Source organism: Castanea sativa, chromosome 7 (assembly GCF_040712315.1).
Source record: "Castanea sativa cultivar Marrone di Chiusa Pesio chromosome 7, ASM4071231v1".
Classification (NCBI taxonomy): domain Eukaryota; kingdom Viridiplantae; phylum Streptophyta; class Magnoliopsida; order Fagales; family Fagaceae; genus Castanea; species Castanea sativa.
This window is the reverse complement of record NC_134019.1, coordinates 30547815-30574236: the sequence shown is the minus strand read 5'-3', so window position 1 is coordinate 30574236 and position 26422 is coordinate 30547815. Positions and strand designations below refer to the sequence as shown.

The 26422-nt window shown below is 32.4% G+C and overlaps 2 protein-coding genes across 3 annotated transcripts; both read left to right on the top strand.

Annotated features, from left to right (window-relative positions):
* The first annotated feature begins 765 nt into the window (after positions 1–765).
* On the top strand, positions 766–5112 carry LOC142642221 (PI-PLC X domain-containing protein At5g67130-like). Of its 2 annotated transcripts, XM_075816560.1 has the most exons (9): positions 766–903; positions 1000–1068; positions 1161–1283; positions 1397–1534; positions 3275–3373; positions 3509–3812; positions 4089–4312; positions 4405–4491; positions 4705–5112. In XM_075816560.1, exons 1-9 carry the CDS (start codon positions 898–900, stop codon positions 4870–4872), a joined length of 1218 nt encoding a protein of 405 aa, XP_075672675.1. In that variant the 5' UTR covers positions 766–897; the 3' UTR covers positions 4873–5112. The 2 variants fall into 2 exon arrangements, with proteins under 2 accessions (XP_075672675.1, XP_075672674.1); XM_075816559.1 differs by lacking the exon at positions 766–903 and having other exon boundaries at positions 917–1068.
* A 17896-nt stretch (positions 5113–23008) lies between these two features.
* LOC142644767 (U-box domain-containing protein 26-like) lies at positions 23009–24705 on the top strand. The gene has a single exon (XM_075819339.1). The coding sequence runs from the start codon at positions 23235–23237 to the stop codon at positions 24486–24488; it is 1254 nt and encodes a 417-aa protein (XP_075675454.1). The 5' UTR covers positions 23009–23234; the 3' UTR covers positions 24489–24705.
* The last annotated feature ends 1717 nt before the right edge of the window (positions 24706–26422 follow it).

The following is a 26422-nucleotide window of genomic DNA, read 5'->3' as shown; positions in this document are numbered from 1 at the left end:
TCCTAATATATATATATATATATCAAAACTTTCATTACTGCCTAGAATCAGAATCTGGACCGTCCTAGTAATTAATCGTAGGCTAGTAGCCTTTAAATCATGGTATTACAGAACAAGCTGTAAAAGGGCATCTTTGGGTGGTGCAGTACAGACAAATATATACTGTCAGCTCTCAACGTGTTCCTTTAAAATTTAAACTGATCGTGACAATTGCAAATAATTGTTGACAATAGTTATTAGTTGATGGGGATGGAACAAGTTATTGTGACCTTGTTATTGTACGTCTAAAATGGCAACAAAAAAAAAAAAAAAAAACACATAACCAATAAAAGAAAAAAACATAGATATATCTTATTTTGAATTATTAGAAAAAATAAATTACAAAAACAAAAAGATTTAACACGTGAAGAACAAGAAGGGCTCGTAAAAAAAGAAAAGAAAAAAATGTATCTATTTAATGATTTAAATTATAAAAACAAAATATTCTCCTTAATATTGGCACTATTCCCTTCGTTAACAGTAGATAATTATGGCATTGAGTATTAACATGTATTAATTGCAGATAAAAAAGACTTACATTATTACTGTGCATCTTTAATGTGACAAGTTTTCAACCAAAAAAAAAAAGAAGCTAATTAGATTATTTTAAATAATTTTTTTATCTTGTATAAAAAAATAAATTTAAAAAAAAAGCCTGGGTCCTTTATTACTTCATTTCCCAAAGAGTTACCTTAATCATACACGTCTTCTTCACTTCATTTCCTCTTGAATCTTAATTTAATACTCCTACTATTGCTAAAATCCAAGTCTCTATGTAGAGACATTCCCATTAGTTTCCCACACCACATTTCTCTGTTTCACACCAAAAAAAAAAAACAAAATCCAAAACGAAAGCAAATGAAGGCAAACATTCTTCTTCTTCTTCTTCTTCCTCATGCTTCTCTGTTTCTTGCTCCCTGATAAATCTAAGACATGTCTAAACTCTGTTTTCTCTTGCAGAAGTCCATTTTCTATACAACTCTCTTCACCTTAATTGCTCTTCTCTTTGGTTGCTCCACTGCTCTCAAGGTATTCTATTCATCCACTGATAAAGAGTGATGAATGTTTCTTTAAATTCTCTTGTTTTACATATTATTACTATTTTTTTTCATTTTAAACAGGAGGGACAAACATGCGTATCAGACAGTAACTGTGACTACGGGTTGCACTGCGAGACTTGTGTAACAAACGGCAATGTTCGACCAAGATGTACTCGGATCCAACCTATTAGTCCCACTTCTAAGGTCCATACAATATATACGTTTAACCCCATTTGTAATTTTGCATTTCTTATTGTGTTTTGGACTTTGTTTGTGCGATTTGAATGTGAAAGTGAAGTAGTGAACGTTTTGATTAGGTGAAAGGGTTACCATTTAATCGGTATTCATGGTTGACAACACACAACTCGTATGCTAGGCTGGCACAGAAGTCAGCTACAGGCTCTGTAATCCTTTCTCCTACAAACCAGCAAGACTCTATTACAAGTCAGCTCGATGTATGTCACTCTCTATTTCTTTTTCTCTTTTTCATTCTGTTTGTTTCTCGGGAAAATTGGAGGAAAAAGAAAAGAAAATGCAGCCATATTTTCATTTAACAAAGACAGCTCTTTTGGCGGTTGGCGGTGGGCGGTGGGTAGTTGTCGGTTGTCTCAGTGTGTTGGATTTTAGTTGCCGGAAATGTTAAGGTTTTAGTATGGTTGAAAGACCAAAATGTCCCCCTTAGGTAAATGTGTGATTTTCCTTTACTTAATCTTTAAGAAAAGGAAATGTCTTTTTTTTTTCCTGAAACAGGGGACACTGAAAGGTCAGGATTTGTGTTTGAATGTGTTTGTGGGGTTCTAGGAAATGTGTTGCATGTGGGAATATATTCTTTCAATTGAACTTTATTGGTTGGATTTATATTTATTAGAATAATTAATTCATCAACTAAAGGCATGGTTGGATTTTTAATATGAATTGAATAACCAGTTATGAGGTTTGTCAGGGTTAGCTTTCTTCTTCTTTTTTTTGGTAGAAAGCTTTCTTCTTTTTACCTACTCAGTTAGGGAATGCCACTGATTTTAGTTTATTAAGTTTTTGTTTACTATGATCTATGAAAGAACCCCAAAAGCACTTTTAATCATCCAAAAAGAAATTTTGTAAGGAAAAAGTTGAACTTGTTCATACAAAAAGGTCCAATTTTGCTTAGTGGAAAAACATGTGACAATTATGATGGTGAAAAACCGTTTACCTACTTTTGTAGAACAATATGGCATTCATAGTGCATTAGGTGTAATACGACTTTGATGAAATCATCAGCTTCCGTTTTTCTAGTTGAACCACGAGAATAATCTTGTCTTTTATTCACAGAAAGAAAAGCTCTACACCTTGTTTTTCTATCAATGGTGGTAAAGTATTGCTGAAGGAAGCATCCACAAATTTTTTGTCCAAGAATAGTTAGCCTGTAGAAAATGTTAAATATTGGTGTTCTGTTACCAGAAAAAAAAATAAAAAATAAAAAGGTTTAGGCTTGGTGTTTTGCTACCTAATTAATGTTTATGTTGTCCATATCATTTATAATAAGTGGAATTATTCCTTTTGATTCCAAAGCATACCTAATGCCTGCTTAGTTTATTAAGTATAACGATCACTTCTTTGACAAAAAGAAAAAAAAAATTATAGACCACATCCACTAGGGAATAATTTAGCTGCCAATAATGAAAATTTAACCTAGTGGAGAAAAGGAATTTGATTGTCTATTGCCAAAGCACAATTGCACAATAATTATTCAATCCGAGGGATGTAATCATTTCTGCTCAACACCGTTGAGTACTTTCTGCGCAACTATGCTGCACCAATTGATGTAAGATTTGAGGTTTCAAAATACAAAGAACATTATTTCCGGGTTTATTATTTTGAGTAAAGTGATTACAAGATTTAGATATGCATTGTGACTTCAAATTATTTTATAACCAAGAAAACTTCAGTGGGTACTCAATAGTGTGCCCCTGATGTTCTCTCTTTTGGTTCCTTTTTGGAGGTAATTTTGTATGATTGTGATATAGTATGATTAGTCATTTGCAATTTTCTACTATCTTCTGATTTCCTATTTTTTTTAGAATGGGTCTTTTCAGGAATTTTAAAAAGTTGACCTAAGCCTTTCTAAATCAAAGAGAAGCTGTTTGTGTAGTTTCATGCTTTTTTTGAATTGAAGTTTAGTTTGATAAGCCTTTGTTAGAAGTTGTTTTCTCTTGCAGGATGGTATTAGAGGGTTGATGCTTGATATGTATGACTTCAACAATGACATTTGGTTATGTCACTCCTATGGTGGCCAGTGCTACAACTACACAGCTTTTGTAAGTTTGCTTGTATTGGTGCCTGGGAACCACATGACTTGAGGACCATTTCCAGAAATTTCTTAAGTTTTATCCTTTAGAGTTGCATATATAGTCTTCTTAAACACATAGTTAATCTGACACCTGATTCACCAGCAACCTGCCATCAATGTACTCAAAGAGATCCAAAGTTTTCTTGATGCAAACCCATCAGAGATTGTCACCATTTTCATTGAAGACTATGTTACATCACCAAAGGGCCTGACTAAGGTGTTTGATGCTGCTGGCCTGAGGAAATACTGGTTTCCTGTATCTCAAATGCCACAAAATGGTAGAGATTGGCCTACAGTAGATGATATGGTCCAGAAAAATCAGCGTTTATTGGTTTTCACTTCAAAAGCATCTAAGGAGGCTTCTGAAGGGATTGCCTACGAGTGGAGATATGTGGTAGAAAACCAATGTGAGTTGTATAAATTCTCTTCCTCTATGACTTTAGTTGGCTGAGGACATCTAAGTTCAAATTTTGGTATAGTTCCTTGGTGTGCTAATTAAATTCAAAGCATGACTATTGAGGAATGTAGCATAATCGATGTCATTTTTTGGAGAATAACTAATTTCAATGCAGCCGTGTTTATATTTAATTGGGGAATCTAAGGTACAACATATAAGAAACTGTATCTAAGTTATGCACAATTTCCATTATGAGAACTAATTCTATTGAGGTTTGAAACTACAGATGGGAAAGGTGGAATGATAGCTGGTTCGTGTCCTAATCGGGCAGAATCACCTCCCATGAACTCAACATCGAGGTCTTTGATCCTAGTGAACTTTTTCCGAGATTTGCCAGATGTAACTCAAGCTTGTAAGGATAATTCAGCTCCATTACTTAGCATGGTGAACACCTGCTATGCAGCAGCTGGTAAACGATGGCCCAACTTCATTGCTGTTGATTTTTACAAGGTATGGCATATTAATACTATGTTTAAAATCAACTTGCTAATAAAGCAAATAGATAAAACAAAGTGTAATTCATTTGTATATGAATATTTCAGAGGAGTGATGGTGGTGGCGCACCAGAAGCAACGGATGTGGCAAATGGCCACTTAGTTTGTGGGTGTGGAAATATTGCCAATTGCAAGGTTTGCCCGGCACGGCCTACTTTTAGTTCCAATTCTTTTCAAATTCTCTTATGATTGTTTTAGTATAGAAATCATTAACATGCTTGAAGATAATGACTGACTAGGAAAAGAAAACTAATAAAGATAAAATGTCACAACTTAATAGGAGATTACTAAAATGGAAGGATATGATAAATTTCGATTTTAACATAAAAATTTGATTATTACATGCAGGCAAATGTGACATTTGGAGTATGTGACATTCCTGAGGCAAAAGTTGCCCCAGCGGCTAGACCTGCAGCAGTAGCACATGACTCTGGCTTTGGTTATGTAAATAGCAAGCCACTTCAATTGCGGTGGCTGTTAGGGACAGCTTTTTCAGCCCTGTTCTTGTCATTGTGAATATAGATGTAATACTATTACCTGTGATCTTTTTCTGCATTAATTTCATGGAAAAGAAAAGGAAACTAACCAAGACTAAGATAACCCATTTATTATACATTTTAATGGCACTCTTAATCACTAATTAAGAGAAGAAGAAAAAATTCATTATTTGTTATAACAGGTTTGTCAAATTGGACGCTTTCACACAGACCAGTGCAACTGTGGTGGTCTTGGAGAGTTTCGGTGGACTTTTCTTCATGTCATTTTGAAATGTGATTGTTCATTTTGAAGCATTATTTTCTGTTTGCTCTTAAGATCGTCTTTCAAATTAGAAAGTTGACTTATAATAAGGATTAGTTTCGATTGGTATCACATGCTTGTCATAATAAATTAAAGAATCATCATGTCTAATTAAGTTGGGCAGTTTGTTTTGTGATGGATTTATCTAAGTTGGTGGACAGAAGCCATCTTACTATCTTACTAAAAAAGAAGAAAGGTATTTGAGAACTCAATCTAGGGCTAAGGTATTTGAGAACTCAATCTCGAGCTATGAAGTATGGTGTGTAATTAGACATATAATTATCCTATTCCCAAGCAAGGAACTCCCATCGCTTTTGAGTTTGAGAGAATCACTTGAGATGGATTGGTTATCCACAAGAGAGAATGATTAATGCACTTAAAAGAAGAGTAATTTGATTTAAGTTGAGAGAACAAAAATAGGTAGAGAAAGACCTAAAATAGCTGCTTCTTTTTTCTTTTCTTTTTTTGAGAAACATCCTAAAATAGCATTATTACTAAGAATACTAAAAAATTATATTAAGTAAGAATGTAACATAGGATATAATTTTGGATACGATATAATAGTAAAGAGGAATTCATGTTGAGAATTCATAACCAGCATGTAGTTTAGGCCCTTTTGGGATGACCAAACCAAGCGTGTAGTTTAGGCCCTTTTGGGATGACCAAACCAAGCGTGTAGTTTAGGCCCTTTTGGGATAAGACTTTATAGATATTTTCAATCTTTAGCAAGTAGGAGAAACATGCTTAAAAGTCTGATTGCAACTCAGGCTTGCATTGTTTGAAGTGTTTCGCAAGCCGAAATGTAGAGCAATATTTCTAATCCAATCTATTATTCCTAGTTTAGACTTTAGAGGTCTGTGCATCACATTCCTTCATTTTTTTTTTTTCATTGAGCATTTTTTTGTTTTAACAAATAAAGAGGGGAGATTTGAAACCTGATTCTTCTTATAAGTGAGATTGAAACCTAATTCTTCTTATAAGTGAGGCTCTTGCCTCTTGGTATTCAATGAACTAGTTATGTTCACTTTAATGTGTGATTTTTTTTAATGAGTTTGTTTATCCTCGTTAATTTGAAAGTTTTGATTACATGAAAGGAAATTCATTTAATCTAAATCGTGTTATTCATGACGGAACTGGCTTGGGTCTAGTGCGCTAATGCATTGGATCCATTGAGATTTGGATACGTGTCAAATAATTGTCACGTGTCTACATCATGGCGGATCCAATGCACAAGAGCACTTGACCCAACCCTTGCCCATTCGTGATAAGAGATTAACAACTCATAATGCAAAGGCAAGATTGTTGGATACAACTTACATGCTCCTAGTCCTAGATCTTAGCATATTAGTCCAGATGACAGCTGCCACAAATTAGGATTAGGACCTTTTAAAAAAAGGACTATAAAAAGTTTGCTCTATATATGTAGATCTTCTCTTATTAAATCCTCCAATTCTCTCAAATTCTTATTTAGGTATAAGACGCGTGGCACTTAAAAATAAAATTAGTATCGCCACATCCAACTAAAAATAGGATAGCATCCAAAGATTCTAGTGGAGGGGATCCTTTCCTCCTCCAACCAATCAACCCCTCTCCATCTGCAGGTCTTGTACCGCTCAACTGTTAAATACTGAAATCAACATTATGTAATGACCCAATGAAGGTCATTTGACTTTATAACTGTTTCATGGTATTTAAGCAGAGTGAGGATGGCTTTAATTCCTAGGGTACTACTCTGTATGATATACCTACTTGCTAAGGAGTCAGGCTACTCATGAAATAAAATTTAACTACTGGAGAACAGAAAATTAATGTTGTGTTGACTTTTTGCCAGTGAACTAGTGCACTCTTATATAATTCAACTCAGTGGTGCAGTCCATACCCAAGTTTCACTAAGCCTTAATGGTTCATGATTAGAAAGGATAATATATATATATATATATATATATATATATATATATATATAATATAAATATGGGACTATCAATGATGAGAGAACCAGAAATTAAGAACTTCACTTGGACGAATATTGACTACTGATGGTAGACTTTTATCTAGTTGTGAGTTTGTGGGTGTCATGACTACCTAAGGTCATTTTTACAGAATGGTGTTGTAGTGTCATTAATGCGTGATGTGTTACATTAAGGCCAGGGCAACCACGAGAGAGAGAGATCCATTATTCCAATGAATGACTTGTTTCAGTACTATAAATTTCTTGATGATTCCATTTACCAAAACTGATTTATGAGTTCAGAATCTATAAATAAAAGGGACCGTAAGCCTTGGGCTCAAATGGAGTTGAATTCAGATAGATCTTTAAGTTCATTAATTTCTTACTAAGAAAAAATATATTCTCAGAATGCCATTTTGAATGTCTTTATTTTCAATTAATTTATTTCCTGTTTGTTGCTTTATCATAATTGAAGGCCATTTTTCATCACCAAATGGCCAAAATAAGTTCTTTGCGGAAATGATAGTGGTTTTCACTTCAAAAGCATCTAAGGAAGCTCATGATGACTATAATCTCAGTTCCCCTTACTTTTCTTCTCTTACAAAATTCTAAATATAAATAATGGTCAACCAGAACAGTGAAAGTAACTGGTGAATATCATAAGAATCAGAAGAAGATTATTACAGTGGGAGCTAGCTCGTGGTGAATTTTTAAGTTTATATACTATGATCATTATGTGCAAGAACGTGATTTGTGTAGCATGTGACCTACTTTAGATCATTGGTGCTGTCCTACCATCCAGACAAGTGGTGCACGAATCCAAGACAGTTTTCTTCCGAACTAATTTAGGGGAAACTTTTTTCAACTTACAACGTAGCAACTTAACAAAATTTATACATGTACTTTTATTCATATAACCTACTTTGATGTAGAATGAACAACACAGACTTTCCTTGAATTGAGAGATTGTCATGAATTAATATGTAAGAAGTATAGAGATCATTGAAGTTGATGACGGAAATTGCATGAAATTTGGTGAGTTAAAAGGGATTTGTTGTGAGCTTTAGAATTCATTGCCTTTTGGCAATGGCCTATGTTGCTTTTTCATGCACATTTCTTTGTTTAGGCCTATAATTAGTCATTTTTTTGCTACTTATGGTTATTTTCCTTTTTGTTAAAACGTTCAATTAAATCAGAATAATTTCTTTTCTATAATGGACATCCCTAAGAGACCGTAAGTTGTGATTTTGTAATATTCTCAATTTTGAAAATTTTTTGGTAATTTTTCCATATTTTCTAGCTTAATTTTGTGCCTAACACAAATTAGAGTTTTTAGTATCTCCTAGTTGTCTTTAGAATGCAATTGGTATTTGGTAGTCATAAAGCTTTCCTTATGGGTTCAAGGAAATCCTTTTTGAATTATGGGCTATCATCTCTCGAAGCATGTTCAGGTTCTTGTGGCTTTCCACATACATCATACTTAATAGTCATATAATTTATTTGAATAATTTAATAAATCATGCAATTTAATTTACAAGAACAGGGTAATTAATTTAACATGATTGGGAAGAAAACTTTGTACCTTTAATTAATTAGCGGTGTAGCAGACAAGTGAACTGCGGTAATTGGTTTGTGACAATTTCATGTTTATTCTCATCATATATAGTAGATATGAAAATTGAATATCCAGTGTTAGTTTTCAGCATTAATAAAACTAATAAAATAAAACGAAATTTATCTGTATTACTTTTGAAAGCCCTTTTGAAATTTAATAAAAACTAAAATCCCTTATGAAAAATAGTGACATAGAAATAAAATATTGTATATGGCGTCAAAGAAGGAGATTGGTTTTGCTTGCTTGGAGAGTGTAGACCCTGCAAACTGATGCTCACATAATCAAAAACAAAAACATTGTGAACGGTTTTTTTTTTTTTTTTAAGTGGGAATTGTGAATGTTATTAAATTATTAATTAATACTCCATAAGAAACTAATATGATAAACTATAAGACATGCCATACCCGAACAAGCTTTTCTTAATTTTATTTTTAAAAGAATCCGCACAAGCTAAATTCAATGGTGATAAGCACATTATTCCTTGGGGGAAAGGTATGTTGCATCAAGTTTGAAATTCTCAACGACATACAGTAGCCGCACAAGCTAAATTCAATGGAGATGAGCAAATTATTCCCTTGGGAAAGCTATGTTACATCAAGTTTGAAATTCTCATCAACATAAAAACTATAATATTTTGTTGATTTACCGTAAAAATGGAGAACATATTCCCTAAGCCAACAAATGTTTTTTTAAAGGCATATATATATATATATATATATATATATATATATATTAAAAAGGTTTTGATTAAACCATGTTTAAGTTCTAAGAATGATTGATATACTTAGCTATGCTGAGAAAAAACACCACATTTCGGTGTATGCATCCTCACAACTAGAAGAACCCATTCAGTTGTAAGTGGGAGGAAGCATACACCCAAAACATGGTATACTTCCTCCTAAGCTAGGATGTTACTTTTAGCCACGGAATACAAAGATGACATAAATCAGGTAATAAGATTAAAAAAATTTATTAAAAAATAAAATTCAGTTACCTCAGCTTTTTCAAAAAGTATAGCAACGGCCCAATTATTTCTGAGTTATGAAATTACTTTGTAACCTATTGTCTTTCTGCCTATTGAAAAGGCCTACTTTTAGTGGATTCAATTGGGCCTATTGAAAAGGCCTACTTTTAGATTTGACTCTCTAATCTCTAGGTCGGCTCAAACTTATTATATTTAAGGTTTGATTAGTGGGTATTTTTAAGGTTTGATTAATGGGTATTTTTAAAGCATTTGTCAATGGGTTCTTTAAAAAAATATTTTAATACTAATTTTATGATAAATATAAAATAACTGCCCAAAAAGTTAGTTGATTTTTCTATTTGCCATAAAAAAATTTTAAAAGCATTTCATAAATCAATAATCTTAAATCTTAAGGCATTTGTTAACTTTTTTCTACATGTAATGCTGCTTAGATGCTCAGCTGCAACTTTTGTTGAGGGTCAAGAGTCAAAACTCAAGAGTGAGGTGAATTTTTTTTTAGATAAATGAGAGCGTAAATCAAGGGCACTGATGCTTAAATAAGATGATGTGCACGGCTCAAGACACCTTAATTTCTTTAATTTTTAGCAATTCAAGGGTAAGTAAGGTTAGATTAAAATGTAAGCAGTTTGGGTTACACATTTCTGACCAAGCACTCTGATCAAAGACATTAATCTCATTTATTTAAGTTTACTCATGCATTAAGTAATGGAATATAGATTTATAGGTATATAGGGGGAATCACTGACCAAAAAAAATTCAACATCAGTACATTTTTTAACCTTCTAGTCCATGCATGTATCATAATTTTTCTAGTGTGGTAGATTTTGAAGTTACGTGTCTCGTGAAATAAAAAAATATTTCACCAGTTAGATAAGATTGACAAGCAAACACAAAGTTATCGTCATGGCCTTCAAAGTTATGACCTTTCTAAATTTAGTTAGACATACTGAGCCACTGGATGCCTCCTCTTTGGTTTCTTAACATGATATTTTTCATAAAAGATGACCTATTCACGTTACCAAATGCTTTTTTCTTTTTCAAAAAAGATGACCTATTCACCATGTAACAATAAGTCAATTTGATGCTCTTTATTTCTACTGCTTTTCATTTAAGTAGTTTTGTTTGATTTGGAGATCTTTTAACTCAGTTGTTCATTCTGCTGCTAAATTTTTTGTTATTCTTGAAATTAGTTCTTTTGTAATAATTAACTGCAATTTGTCTCCTACAGTTCTGGAAAATTGCAAATGTGATTGTCGTACTACTTTTTAATTCTTAATGAAATTATAATTTATCAAAAAATAAGCCAATGTTCTGAGGATAGAAGTTCGATCTTTGTTAATCTTTTGAAAGGAAATTTTCAATCAAAAAAAGGAAAACCACAAATTTTTATTGACGTAAAAATCACAAATCCATTTGAGAAACATATATAGCCCTCATAAATCCCTTTGACGACATATTGTAGTTGGATGGGATGGAATTTGGTTCTAGCTTACTTGTATCTAGTTGGGGATTTAATCTTTGGATCTAAACTCGAATGAATGGACAGAATGTCATTAAGTCATAGGGCCACATTTTCAAATAACAAGACCAAAATAAGTTTTGAGATTAATTAGATGGCATTTTTAGGGTCATCCTTGAAGTTATAGCCATAGAAATTAAAAAAAAAAAAAAAAATTTATGTATGACAATATAGTTCATGTATTTCTATAATTTATTCTTGAAAACAATTTGTGGATGAACCTTACAAACATGATAACAACATGCCAGCTATAGTGTCTCTTCTCATGAACTGCTTTCTATTCACATAGTTTTCACCCAGCTATAAGCTATATTTAGTATTATTGTATTTGTGCCATGAGCCATAAAAAGAAACATGACCGAAAAAAAATCAAAAAATTGTTAATTGGTAATGCCCATGCACAGAATACAAATCTAATAGAAAACCTAAATACCCTGAACCTTACGTACGTAAATAGTTTATATTTGGCTAGACTTCGAATATTTTCTATTAAAAATTGTTTACCAAAATTTGTGCATCTAGGTCTTCTAGAAGTCGCACATGAGTATAGTCTTTGTCCAATGGCAACTATTTATATAAATTATTATTATTATTATTTTTTTTTTTGTGGTTTGAGAAAACTATAAATTATTAGTTGGATAATGAGTTCATTTACACAAAGGGCACCGATTTCTTCCGTGATTGGAGTATAGATTTCCCACTCACTTTGAATGCACATCATTATAAGATATGACATTTGGTTAACAGTCGCCAAGTTTGAAAGCAACCCACATTTTGTAATTGGCTAGTACCTATGACCAGTCTCCCAGTCCCTTCGGGAACATCCAATTAAATGTCCAAATGGGGCCAAGAATTATTTTTAAAAAAATTCTTAAAAAAAATAAAATAGGGTAGCTTTATTTCATTATATTATAGTAAAATGCAACTAAGTTAGTGATTAGGATAACCATAGTAAACGTTTTGAGGTTGAAGAGCAAACTACACCCTAAAGTTTGGAATTTTTTGAATTTTATATCTTAAAATTTCAGATAAGTTTGGGAGTCATTTGCATTAGCAACCCTTCCGTTCATATTTTTCGTTAAATATCATATAAGTTTGTCACACGTGTTTGTTTTGTCTAATAAAATAATATTACGTCATTTTCATTATGTCATGTGGCATCATTTTATTAGAAGGACTAAACAAGCATAGCAAATTTATGTGGAACTTAACAGAAAATATGAACATTGAAGGCTGCAGATGCAAATAGATTGTAACCTTATGGGGTAAAATTTAAATTCTAAAATTTCATTATGCAAAATTTAAAGACTCCCAAACTTTAAGGTTATGATTTGCACTTTAACCAAACATTATTAGGTCAAAGAGATCAGTTAGCTTCATTGGTTGCAATTGGAAATCAAAATAGTGTTTTCCTCCCCCCCAAAAAAAGAAAAAGAAAAAGAAAAAAAGAAATCAAAATAGTGTAAAAAGAAAGAAAAATCACATAAGATCAGTCTACTTCAAATAATCCACAATTTAACAATCCTTTTTATGCTAATAATTTAACAAAATAATTGATGTCATACATGAATGTCACAAGATATGATCTTGTCAAGATATAGTCAATGTTTTCTTCTACATAAGCTAGTTCGGCTCATTCTAGCTTGTTGAGGTGGATTCCGTCCTTATCTCTTTCATGCGTGCCAACCATGCCTTGTTTGGCTCACCCATAATAAGATAGAAAATGTTCCGCCAACCATTTCAAGGTGAAAAATCTATCCAAGAGAAATAAAAAGTGATGTTTAATAGTAACAAAGATTATACGTTTGATAAGAATAGGAATGGCTAGAAATGGTCTCATATCAAATCAAAATCACTTTATATTTGGTTGAAATTTTTTATCAACGTGTACACTTTTCCTTGTATCTTAGCTTTTGGGTGGAACTCTTTAAAGGTGACATGGAGAGCCATAAACCCATATAGAAAAAATAGGCATACAATATAATTAATAATTAATAATTTGTTAAAATGAGAAGTGGTGAGTAGTGTTTTTTAAAATGATAATAAATTGTTTTGATAAACAATAATGAGTTTTTAGCGGTACAATAATATTTTCATATGGCCTCATCGCCAATAACATAATTTAAATAGTATACTAATCACAATATATCATCTTATTCTTAGCAACTATAAAAAATTTTGTGTTATTACTTATACGGTTTAGTTAACGGGTATCCTTAAAAGTGTTTATTAATGAATTAAGAAATTTTTTTATACTAATTTAATGAAAAATATATTATAAAAAAGTCCTAAAAATTCAATTACTTTTTTCTTTTTTCATAAAATGTTACTGAAAATATTTTTTAAATTAATGCGCTTAGAGTTAGCTTTATTGAAATAGAAAGTATTAGTTCCCTTTAAAAAAAAAATTGACAAAAATGTTTGGTTATGGAACACGTCAGCATCACAATGAGAATGGACACGTGCTGGATGTGTGGACCACACACGTGGAAAGTGGATTCAATTATTTGATTAAGAGGACCTCAAAGATAAAAATCTTAGGCCGAATCACAAGGCCAACTAGGTTTTTCCCCTTTACACTCTAATGGGTGCCTTGAAAATTATTAATAAAAGTAAACAATAGAATATAAATTGCAATTTCTCCTAATAAAGGTAGATTTTAGAGTTTGAGATGAGCTTCTTACTGTATGATCTATGACATGAGGAGCTCTGTCATAAATCAATTAAACCGGTAAGATATAATCTCATTAAAGTGGTTATGAAACACTTTATATATATATATATATATATATATATATATATATATATATATATATATATATATATATATATGTATGTATGTATGTATGAAAATAGTTTGCTTTTAATCGTGGCATGCCAAAACATGATTGGTGCTTCATTACAAGACATTATATATGTCATTAGAATATTGAAAATTTGCTTCAATGGGAAACGAACAATCGTATCCACACTTGAAATATAGCTCACAAAAATTTCAATCCAACAAGTCCTTTTACTATTTCTTTGCATTTCTATGAATTTCTATCGAATCAAATTATAGTTTCATTGCTATATATTGTCCAAACAACGCATGAAGTAGTAGGTATCACTCTAATAAAATCATTGCTTTATGTTTTTTTTTATTTTAATTAAAACTAAAATTCATGTACTAAAAGTCTAAAACCAAAGTAAGAAATGTGACAAGGACTCCTTAGATTATAGGGTTATTTTTCTTTCTCAGTGTGAACTTTAACAGGTAGTTGATTGTCAATTTGCAGACAAATGAAAAAGGAATATATGATGTCTGTATCATTGAGAAGCCTTATTAGACGAGATTCTTAATTTATAACATAATGGGGTACATAAAAAAAATTAAAATATACATTTGGGGATAAAATTCTCTTATTTGGATTCTGATGTGACCATTAAATAGATTATTTATCAAACGTAATGAACTTATTATATGCTTTTTAAAGGATCTATCAACTCAAATCTAAGAAAATTAGGTTGAGTAATAAAGTCTTAAAAGTATCACATTAAATAATAATAATAAGCAAAGTTGTCAAAATCGGGATCCTACGTAGAATTGTGGGAGGTAGGTGAGATCGTAGATCGTAAGATCTTATATTATTTGAGAAAAAAAATACACATTGGTATATTAAATAATCACATAAATTATACATTCATTGATATAATTACCATATATCACTACATTCATTTGTAATTAGGCATCATTTAAAGAGGTCAAAAATCTCAAAATGTGACACTCTATTGAGAAATTTTTTATTTGAGTCCAACTGACACTCCTTCTACATTGGAGTAGAAAAAACTTGGTCTATTGAGATTTTATTTTTTATTTAGGTCCAACTGAGTCTTCTGTCAAGTTAAAGAAGATTACAAGAAATCAAAGTCGTTTGAGATCGTCATAATCATATGATCCTACCGATCCTGAACAATCACAAAGATTCTTGAAAGATCCAGATCGTTTTGGGCAAGTGGGATCGTAAAATTGTAAGATTGTAAAATCGTAAAATCGTAGGATCCAAATCGAGATTTTGACAACCATGATAATAAGAGTAAGTAGCTAATATAATAAAAGTGAATTAACGGAGCTTATAGAGAAGGAAGAAAAGAAAGAAGAGGGGAAAGAGATAAGAAGAAGAAGATTTCCATTTAGATCTTTTTAAACAAAAAAAAAAAAAAATTTATTTGTTTTATATGTTGATAAAATTTAATAAATGCCTACAAATATAGATTTATGAAATATTTTTAAAAACATTTTATAAGAAAAGGAAAAAGTAATTATTTTATTTTATTTTATATTTCTTACAAAAATTTATCAAAAGTTGTAAAAAAAATGATTTATTAATATATTCACTTAGAGCAACCACATCAGTCCGTTTAAAATTTTCGTCTATTTTACACTAAAAATTTACTTTTTCTATTTTACACTACCACATTTCCAAAACAACCACATCAGTTCATTTATTTTACACATCTATTCTAATTAAATAATATTATTTATTATTATTTTATTATTATTTATTAATACTCACTCACTATCGGTTCCTCTACCTTTATACTTTTTCAGCTCTCTCAATCTCACCCGTTCCTCTCCTTCCCTCATTCTCTCCCTCATAGCCGCCTCACCTAGACCACCGTCACGCCGATCCAGCTCGCCACCTTAGCCCTCCACCGATTCGGCCTCCCTCTTTCCTTCGCCCCTCCCTCTCTCCTCCACCACCGACCCTTCGCCTCCCACCCCCAACCAATGACAGCAATGGAAGATCCAGCGGCAGCAATGGAAGACCCGACGACAGCAGATCAGGCGGTAGCAGTGGTAGCAAATCGGGCGGCAGATCCAGCTCCATTGGGCATTTCACGTGAGTTTTCCGTTAAGTATGGTTTGGGCTAGGTTTTCCGATGAGTTTGGACTGTTTTTAGATTGGGTTTACTGGTGAGTTTTGATTTAATTTGAGTTGGGTTTTTAGTGGGTTTGTTTTGATTTTAAGTTGAATTTTCTAATTGATTTTTTGTTGATTTTAGGTGAATTCTCTGTGCTAGGTTGTGGTGTTTGGTGATGGTGCTGAGTTTGGTGGTTATTCTGGTGCGCTGGGTTGTTATAATAGTTGGGGAAGATAAGTAGTCTGAGAGAAAAAAAGAATAAAAAAATCGTTAAAACGTGAACAGTAACTGTGTATATTTACACGGTTACTGTTTATTTACACAGCCGGATGTATATTTTGCACAACTTTACACCCGTTGATGTAGATATTTTTTTGATCAAAATGAGTAAAAATAATTATTTTTTAAATTTTATAAGAGTATCTATAGACTGACGTGGATACTCTAAGTGCAACAAACCATTTCTTCAAAAAGATCACAAAACCGTCCAAACTTGTCCCTTTTAAGTCGACTACTATTACATATATCATCAAACCAGCTTTCTAGGTAAATCATTATCCATTAATCTACACAATAACACACCATACGATATCTAGATTCAACAATATTAGTATCTAAATAAATTCTGATGTCATAGATGTTGTTGTTCGTGTAAAATAAATATACATAATAGAGGAGGCACACATATCTATGATATTCTCTCGACTCTCAAAACTAAAACTGGTAAACCCATTGGATAATGTTCACAGAGGGGAGACTTGGAATTCCGTACGTAGGGTGAATAGCCAGCCGAGACAACACACTTGCACACAGCACAGACAATCACAGTGGGTGTGGTCAAGACTCATGACTAAGACTAATTTAATTACAATATAAAAAAGATTGCGTTAATAGATGCTTAAAGCAATTGTTAATATATTGTAATAGGAAAAAATTTTACACCTTTTTTAAGAAAAATATAAAAAACTGTTAACAATTATTTTATCATTTTTAAAAATGATTCTTAAACTAATGTATTGACTAACATTTTCTTATAAAAAAAGGTTACAACTATTTGAACAAGAGACTAGTTGTCTGTCATTTTTGCATGTACTTATCATTTTTCTATATGTTACAGTTTATAAATCACTCTTGATCTTGCATAATGAACTAACTATTAGTCACTTTCATATGATCTCATAACTTTTTCTTTGCCTGTTGCAGTTACATATGAACATTTGTAGTAAAAGTCACAACTATCTTCTTGCACAAAAAACAAGCTTTAATTGTCACCTTCAATCTACCATTTTTTCTCTACTTGTCACAGTTTGCACGTGAACAACTTTAGTAAAAGTTGTGACTAATCCTAGTTAATTTGCAAGATATATTAGGTATTAGTCAATTTTATATGAATCCACAATTTTTTCTTTACTTGTCACAATTTACACCTAAACAATTGTAATAAAAGTTACGACTTTTGAAGCCGTTTTAAAAATTTGTTCTTGTCAAAATAAGCAAACAAAGGGGTCAAAAAAATTTCAATTTTTCTAAAAAATGTTAGAAATAGCTGGAAACACGTGCGAGGTTGGAGAAGGAGCACGTGCATTGGGGGAAGTACATAGTAAAAAAAAAAACGAAAGTAGTGAGCGAGTGGGCGAGTGAGTTGTATTGTATCGGCAGGCAAGGTTGTCGGGTTGACCAGAGACAAAGAAGGTCACAGTGAGGGGGCGTGGCTCGTGGGACGCACTGTCCCCGTCTGTTAATAATCCACGCGTGTGTGATTTGCGCCGCTAAACGACACCGCCTCCCTTCCCTTCACCCTTGCCTTTGCTGCTTCTCTCTCTCTCTCTGATCAGTACCTTGTTCTGTTCTTCTCTGACTGTCTGGATTCTGGATCTCTCTCTCTCTTTTTTATCTTTTTTTTTTTTTTTTTGGTTTTGGATAGTCTGTCAAAAGTAGGAGTAAAAGGTTACTAGGAACATTTCCCCCTTTGTTTTCCAATGGGGTTTAAACTTAAAAAACTTTAACTTTCAAACTTTAAAGCTGTCATGGTTATTGGACATTTGTACAACTGGTGGGGACTCAGCATCACATATGAAAAAAGGTCTTTATGAAAGTTTCTATTTTTACAGGTCAAGTTCAACAAAGATTAAACTCTTTTTCTTCTTCCTTTTTCTTTTTTTGCTGAATTACGAATATAAAACATAAATCCCAGCTCAACAAAGTAACATGAGTATTCATATGTATATAAAAAAAAAAAATTGTAGAATATACCCTTTTCTTATTTATTTATTTATATTTGTGTATAATTGTGTAAGTTTACAAGTTTACTATAATAACAATATAAATTTACATTGATATTATTCATTTTGTATTTAGTTAATTATTTTTTCTTTATGTAGTTTGAAGATAAAAAAAGAGAGGATAGATGGTAGTTGTTATGTGTAAAGAAATAGATAATCAATATTTTAATGAAATGTAATGTAAAATAAATAATCAAATATGGTTATTTTGAAAAGTAAATATGTAAAATAGAAATGTTATATTATTATGCTAAAATAAAAAAAAAAAATTTGCACAAGCTAATGCGAATGTTTTATGTGTAGAAGCATACAAAATTTTAAAATTACTAAAATAGCAAGTTATTGTTAATTGATAAATGAAAAAAGACATTAGGGGTTGATTTATGTAAAAACCAATAAAGAATTATCAACTTAATTATTATGAAAAATATGAAATTATAATGTTAATAATATTTATTATTCAAATTGATTGGAGGTCATATCAGACAGCTAGCTTCTTTTTAGTAAAGGCAGAAAAAAAAAATCCAAATGGGATATCACATAATATAACATTTGAGTTCCATTCCACCCAATAAGGTTGGAAAAGCTTCACTCCTACTTTGCTTCACGTTGATTCTAAAAATAAAAATAATGTGTGGTGGGGAATGGGGAATGAGTATATTATTTTTTTTCAAATCAATAATATCTTTTCATATTAAAATTACTTCAATCCAGTTCATAAATTAGGTTATCTAAATTTACCGTGTAACTCTGTCTTTTCAAATTTACCATATGGTTAATACATGGAGTTATTTCCCCCCTCTAAATTTAACATTTTAATCCTCTTCGTAGATGGAGTTTCCAAATTAATAGATGGTGTATTTTTCTAATTGTATACTAATTTGACACCGGCTTAATTTAACCCTTTTTAGACTATTGAAGAGTCTTTAATTAAGACTAATGCATTCCAATAATTTGTCAAATCCTTTATTATTTTTAATTATTAAAATTAAAAAAAAAAACAAAGCAAAACATTATCTATAATGGTTGTTAGTTGTTACATGATGGTGACTTATCAAAATGATTTAAGTCTTAAGAAATGTTAAGCAATTATTTAGAGCATAATTAACTTGACCATAGTCGTCTGTTTAGCTTATCTAATTATCTAATTACCAATCATTAGCATCTAACCAATTATATTTTATAAACTGAATCTAGAAATTCGTTTGAAAATAACTTAACAACTTAATACCATAATTGTGTAGTGTGTTGATTTTCTTGTTATTACAATATTACGTACATGTATGAAAGAAAGGGTTATACTTAAATATGGTAATAGACAGTGACATTTTCCTTAGTCCTTACCTTAATCTAGCTCTTAATCCTTCTCATCCACACAAGGTTATCATTATGATTATGATATTATCTCTTAACAACGCTGTCATTGTGGTTTTTTTTTTTTCCTTTATTTATCGATGATGTCCGATCTTGATGATTGGTCTTTCTGATCAAACTAATATACTAATAAATTTTTGGTGTAGATGAGAATTGAACCCAAATTTCTTATTTAACAATAAATTTTTTTATCAATTGAGCTAATTGAAATTCCATCGCTTTGTTTGTTTTGGCGATAATGTTTTCTAGAAAATGAGTTGTTTTTCAAAAAGTATTTTATATAAAACTATCTCATTTTTTAATATTTGGTAGCAACTTTAAATAAGTTAGAAAAAATCTCCTAACTTCCCTTATTCAGATTGCTGTGAGATAAAGTTGCTTTTTAAAAATTAAAAAAGAAAGAATGAAAAACTATCTTTAAAAATAAGTCATACTTTTTAGAATATTCTTCATTTCTCTTGAGAAAGAAATTGAATGGAATGAAAAAGAATGAAAAAAATAATTTTAGAATATTTTTCCCTTCTCTTGTTTGGGAGTTTTAATGAAAGGAATGTAAAATTCATTCCCTTGTTTAGGAGTTTAAGTGGGAGAGAATGGAATTACTTACATTCCATTTATTTTCATTCATTTATTTTAAAACATCCAATCAAGGTTACTTAATTCCATTCTATTATTTTTCATTAATTTCCATTGCTTAAATGCATTCTATTCCATTCTATTCTTTTCCATTCCCTTAGGATTATTCCATTCTATTCTCTTATGAACTCCTTAATGGAGCCTTAATTTATTTTTTTGATACTAACAAATACTAAAAAATACAAACAAAATATTTTTACAAAATATTTTTCATCGAAACAAATAAAGCAGTATGTCACCAGCTAAGTTAACTTAAATTTCTTTGTGGAATTAAATCTTATTATAATTTCCAGAAATTATTTTGGTGGGTCACACATAAATATCTAGATAAACATTGTCCACTCATGGTAGGACCCTGTAAGAGAGAGCCACTCGTCGAGAGACCACGGTGTGTTAATGTTATCGACAAGAAAAAAATTGAGCCCAAATAAAGAGGTGGAGAGACAACCTGGACCCGCACATTCCTTTGTAATCTGTTCATCTTTGACCTTTGACTACCCACTACCTAATAACAGACAATTGAAACCTAATTAAATATCATATCTACTTTGCATTCCTGTCCCTTTTATTTCACGATATCTCTTTTGTACGCCATGTTTTTCTTCATTCCCTTTTTCATTGAGGGCTTCTGTGAAGTTTCTTTTTCATTTGTGCCCTTGACTCCCAATTTAATTAAGACACAAGTTCTGAGATTTTTCTTCACTTCCTTTTCATTTTTACAGTTTTATCTGAAGTTTCTTACTGATTTGTGTCCTTAACTCAAGAAACAAGTTCTGATATGTTTCTTCACTTCTTTTTTTCTTTTTTGACAGTTTATGTGAAGTTTCATTTCATTTGTGCCCTTGACTCCTAATTTTAAAATACAACTTTTGATATTTTTCTTCACTTCCTTTTCAATTGATAGTTTATGTGAAGTTTCGTTTCACTTTGTGCTTTTGACTCCTTATTTAAGAAACAAGTTCTGATCTTTTATGCAATTTAAGCTTTTATTATCCATGACTTGATTGCAAATTAGAGTGCCAAATCTACTTTAATAGAAAATCATATTCAACCAGAGTCTTACATGGCATGAATATTTTATATTGTTTATTATCTGGGGGAAATAATGATTTCAATTGAATCCTTTAATTCCTTTACATTTTTATCCGAATTTGTGACACATACATTTATGAAAATGACTCAATGGAAAATGATTCTTTTTAATTGAATCTTCTAAATTTGTTCCCATTTTTAGCCAGATATGAGACATATTATATTAAAGGAAATGAATTAACAAGAGGAGATCTTATCCACATGTCTATACTTGATAATAAAACCTAATTTCTTATGATTTCACTTTTTAAATATTTACTTACATAATCATTATGTGGATCGATCAAAATTTTAATTAAAGTAGATTTTGGTGTATCTTATTTTACATGATATATTTTGTTTAAAAAATAAATTAAACAAAAATACAATTGTATTTTTTTTAAAATGGTTTGAAAAGTATCTACTAGCATAAGGCAAAGACAAAGTGCATGGTTTGCCTTTTAAAATACAAGAAATAACATAACAGAAACTTTTACCATTGACAAACTTTTGTTATGGATATTTCTCAAAGTTCCTTTAGTTCTTCTTCTTCTTTTAAGTTTTTTTTTTAAATAATTCTTGTAATATATTAATTATAAAAGGTACTTTAAGTATATGTATGATTACATTCTTCGAACCCACTTGTCTATCAATTTAAGGAAATGACTTTTAAATATTTTTACTTTTTATAAAGTAGTTAAAAGCACAAAGTATTTTTTTCTTTTCTTTTTATAAAATTCAATCAAGATTTTTTTTTCTTCACCCAATTAACATATTTGAAGGGTTTCAAATTGATCAAAATTTGGGAAAGAGTCTTTTGGCCTTTGGTGCTTTTATATTGGGGAACAGCCCGTTGAGAGGTTAAGAAAAGTAATTATAATTAACTGATTTTTCCTGTTGAATCACGGGTACAGATTTATTGAGAATAGTGAAAAGTTAATCTCTATTAAAAAGGATGGTCAAAGAAAATAATTAGACAAAAAAAGGTGAGTCAGTCAAGAAGAAAAAAAAAAAAAAATTGATTACAAAAGATGAAAGTAGTAAAAAAGAGTGAAAAGAAATCACAAACAATCTACACAAGCACAAGGGCACCAAAGCAAAGACCACTCTTAATGAATGATGCTCAATCAAATCTCAAAACAGTAATGACATATAAAAAGTCATAATTTTTATTGCAATTGTCTTATGTGGAAGAGTATAATTAGTTGTTTATCACTTTTGCTTAAATTTATTATCTTTATTTTACTACCACTTACCATTTACAGCGCAGACAATTGTGTGTTTTTATTAATACTAATTTTTTGTTTTTTGTTTTTGTTAATACAATGATGCAAACAGGACTTAAGTAAGATTTTCAATTTTAGGCTGAACATATGTAGGACCCACTAGTCGCACATTTCATTTGACCAACCTATTTTAATTTCCTTAACTAGGGTTAGGTCCTCAAGTTAAAATGGGCACCACACGTGTGGCTAAAAGAGTCAGATAAGGGCAGGTAAAGACAGGGTCTGGTCAGGTTAGTCCCTCCAGCTGTTGGGTATGTCCCTATGTTTTCTTCTCATTTCGTATAAGAGAAAGCAAAGCGTAACAAAGTTAAAACTTAAAAAAGAGAATTTGCAGAGCTCTCAGATTTAGCATTTCTTAGTCTCTTAACACTTTTGGTACTATCAAACACACAACACAAACAAAACTCTTCTATTCAAAAACCAACCCACAGACTCAGAGTGTTTTGTTCCCATTTCCAAATGCCTGGGAGTTTAGAGCCTTTGGATTTGGGGATTCAGATTCCTTACCATTTCAGGTGTCCTATTTCGCTCGAGCTTATGTGTGACCCGGTCACCGTCAGTACCGGTCAGACTTACGACCGAGCTAGCATCGAGTCTTGGGTCGCTACCGGTAATACTACGTGCCCAGTTACACGAGCTCCACTCACCGACTTTACTCTTATCCCCAACCATACTCTCCGTCGCCTTATCCAGGATTGGTGTGTCGCTAACCGCTCTTTTGGGGTTGAGCGTATTCCCACTCCCAAACAGCCTGCTGACCCGGCTTTGGTTCGCTCGCTACTCACTCAGGCTTCGTCCGAGTCCAACGCGACTCCCTCGCGCCTCACCGCGCTTCGTCGCCTCAGGGGACTCGCTCGTGACTCGGACAAGAATCGTTCCGTTATTTCCTCTCTCAACGCGCGGGAGATACTTCTGCAAGTTGTGTTTGCCAATATCGACTCCGAGTTGAGCCACGAGTCGCTCGCGCTACTCGTCATGTTCCCGCTCGGTGAATCGGAGTGCGTTTCGGTTGTTTCCGATTCGGACCGAATCGCTTACTTATCGCGCTTGCTTTTCCATTCCTCGATCGATGTCCGAATCAACTCGGCCGCGTTGATCGAAATCGTCGTCGCCGGGACTCGGTCGCCGGAGCTCCGAGCTCAAGTCAGCAATGTCGACGAAATCTTCGAAGGCGTGATCGAAATCATGAAGAATCCAATCTCTTCGTATCCGCGCGCCCTCAAAATCGGCGTCAAAGCTTTATTCGCTTTGTGCTTGGTGAAGCAGACTCGTACCAAAGCTGTCTCAGCCGGAGCAGCCGAGACTCTAATCGACCGTTTATCAGATTTTGAAAAATGCGACGCGGAGCGAGCGCTGGCAACAATCGAATTGCTATGTCGAGTTCCCGCAGGTTGCGCAGCGTTCGCGGCGCACGCGCTCACCGTTCCTCTACTAGTAAAGATAATACTGAAGATCTCCGACCGCGCAACGGAATACGCGGCGGGAGCTCTTCTCTCGCTCTGCTCCGAATCGGAGATGAGCCAGAGAGACGCGGTGGCCGCAGGAGTACTAACTCAGTTGCTATTGTTAGTACAAAGTGATTGTACGGACAGAGCGAAGAGAAAGGCTCAGCTGTTATTGAAGCTTCTTCGGGATTCGTGGCCCGAAGATTCTATCGGAAATTCGGACGATTTTCCTTGCAGTGAAGTTGTGATACGGTTTTGCTGTTCTTAGAATGAAAAAAAAAAATTTAAGATTATGTTTTTTTTTTTTGTTAATCCGGTCTCAATTTTTCTTTGTTGTTAGTATAAGAAAAAATTGGAAAAAAAAAAAATGATAATTGAGGTTTTGGATTGGTGTATAGTGAATTGTAATTCTGTATGTAATTTTGTATGTAAGAATTTTTGTTGGAAAGTTGGAAAGCAAATGAAAAGATAGATCTGTTCTTGTTTTTCTGCTTTTATTTTTATTTAAGTTATTTAAAAATTCTTTTATTTAGTGGGGGCCATTTTGTTTTGTTTTTGTATTGTATTGATAGACTGATAATGGTGATTAGTGTGTGGTTGGTGGTTCATTTGTTTTGTGGAATCTTTATGTTTATTGGGTGTGGGATTGATATGGAGAAAGAATGTTCATGGCCACTGCCATTGCCCATTGCCCATTGCCACTGCCACCACTTGTTGACGATAGACACTTTTACTAATAATGCAAATGGGAAGATATGGCATATGGGAAAGAAAGTCTTTTGGTAATTGAGCAATATGCAAATCTAAAATCATAGTTTTTACTTTTGAATACTTGGGTTGGGTGTGACACATATTTCATTGCTTATTGCTTTCCCTGGAAATCAGATTTTGAACGTTGGAGTGTTTGACTGGGATCCTAGATGTGAGGCTTTAAATTGGCCTAGTTGGCCTGTTTTGGAATTGCTGAAATTTTGTAGTACATAGATGAATAGATGATAGACCAGCCCTGAACCCAATTAAAGCTATGATAAGCTTAGTTGAAAGTTAGAGGAGTCAGAAACGTGGGTCAACAACCAAAAAAAAAAAGGGTTGTATTCTAAGTTAGATAACAGGAATGTTTTCTTAATAATTTTCCTACTTTGAAGTGAGTGTGAAATTTTATATGTACTATAGAGTGGTAAATGGTGGTGTGTTGAGTTGGTTTGACCTAGGACTGACAAAGATTGATACACACACAGCCCCGCGTGCAAGCCAGGGGTCTACAATAGAATTATGGCATATATGCTAACAAAGTAGTAATAAGCAGGGGTTCTCTCTCTCTCTTTTTCTCTATGAAAGGACCTACTTAAAAAGAATGGAGCAAGAGTTTTTGTGGCTTGAAAATTTAGAAGATAAAAACAGTACTAGTCACATGTTTTTGGAATAAAACCATGGATTCACATGGCTTTGTTCTTATTCTTTTTTCTTTGTTGTGTGATGGCTACTAGTGCTCACATGCCAAACCCAACTATGTTCCTACTCTAATATTAGTCACAAGAACTTCAACGTTTGTCTTTTGAAACACCCACGATATCCAGCATTTGGGACCCAACACTCTCAAACGTCTCTATTTAACCTTTTGAATTTTGGCATATTGTTGGATTCTCCATTATAAGCTATTAATTGCTACCCCAGTTAGGTTTTATCTAAACGTTTTTAGCTAGAGTTTGTAATTTGATTTTATAGGGTAAAGTGTGATGAAAGTAAAGTCTAGTTTTCTGGGTTAAAAAAGTAAAGAAAATAACAAAAAAGTGTCACCTAATTTAGGTGGTAGTGGTAAAGGAGTTGGTGTAAAGAATACAGTTTAAAAGATGCAGAAGAAAATGAAAAAGGTGATATCTTAGGTGGATTTTTTTTTTTTTTTTTTTTTATATTCTTTCTTGGTGACAATATATTCGAGGTTAGGGTTAAAAACCATCTTCATCTTAATGACAAAGAAAAACTAAGCTTTCTTTTCGTATTGCATGCTATTCTTGAAGAAATCTTTGCTTTTGTGATATACACATGAAAATGCAGAGCTTAAATTGCCACTGTCAATGGTACTCTTATCTCTCTCTAGGAGTCGGTGACAAGGTCAACTATTGTGAGCCACCGACCTCTAGTGAGAAGAATTGGAATAGCCTTGGATGACAGAGTTTACATGCGCACGTGTGCCACTTTAAA

What these genes read in the sequence shown, in the direction of transcription:
- LOC142642221 (XM_075816559.1), top strand. Translation starts at nt 973, where the DNA reads ATGTCTAAACTCTGTTTTCTCTTGCAGAAGTCCATTTTCTATACAACT. An exon ending in TTGCTGTTGATTTTTACAAG is followed by an intron (nt 4,313 to 4,404) that starts GTATGGCATATT and finishes TGAATATTTCAG; the next exon opens with AGGAGTGATGGTGGTGGCGC. An exon ending in GAAATATTGCCAATTGCAAG is followed by an intron (nt 4,492 to 4,704) that starts GTTTGCCCGGCA and finishes TATTACATGCAG; the next exon opens with GCAAATGTGACATTTGGAGT.
- LOC142644767 (XM_075819339.1), top strand. Translation starts at nt 23,235, where the DNA reads ATGCCTGGGAGTTTAGAGCCTTTGGATTTGGGGATTCAGATTCCTTAC.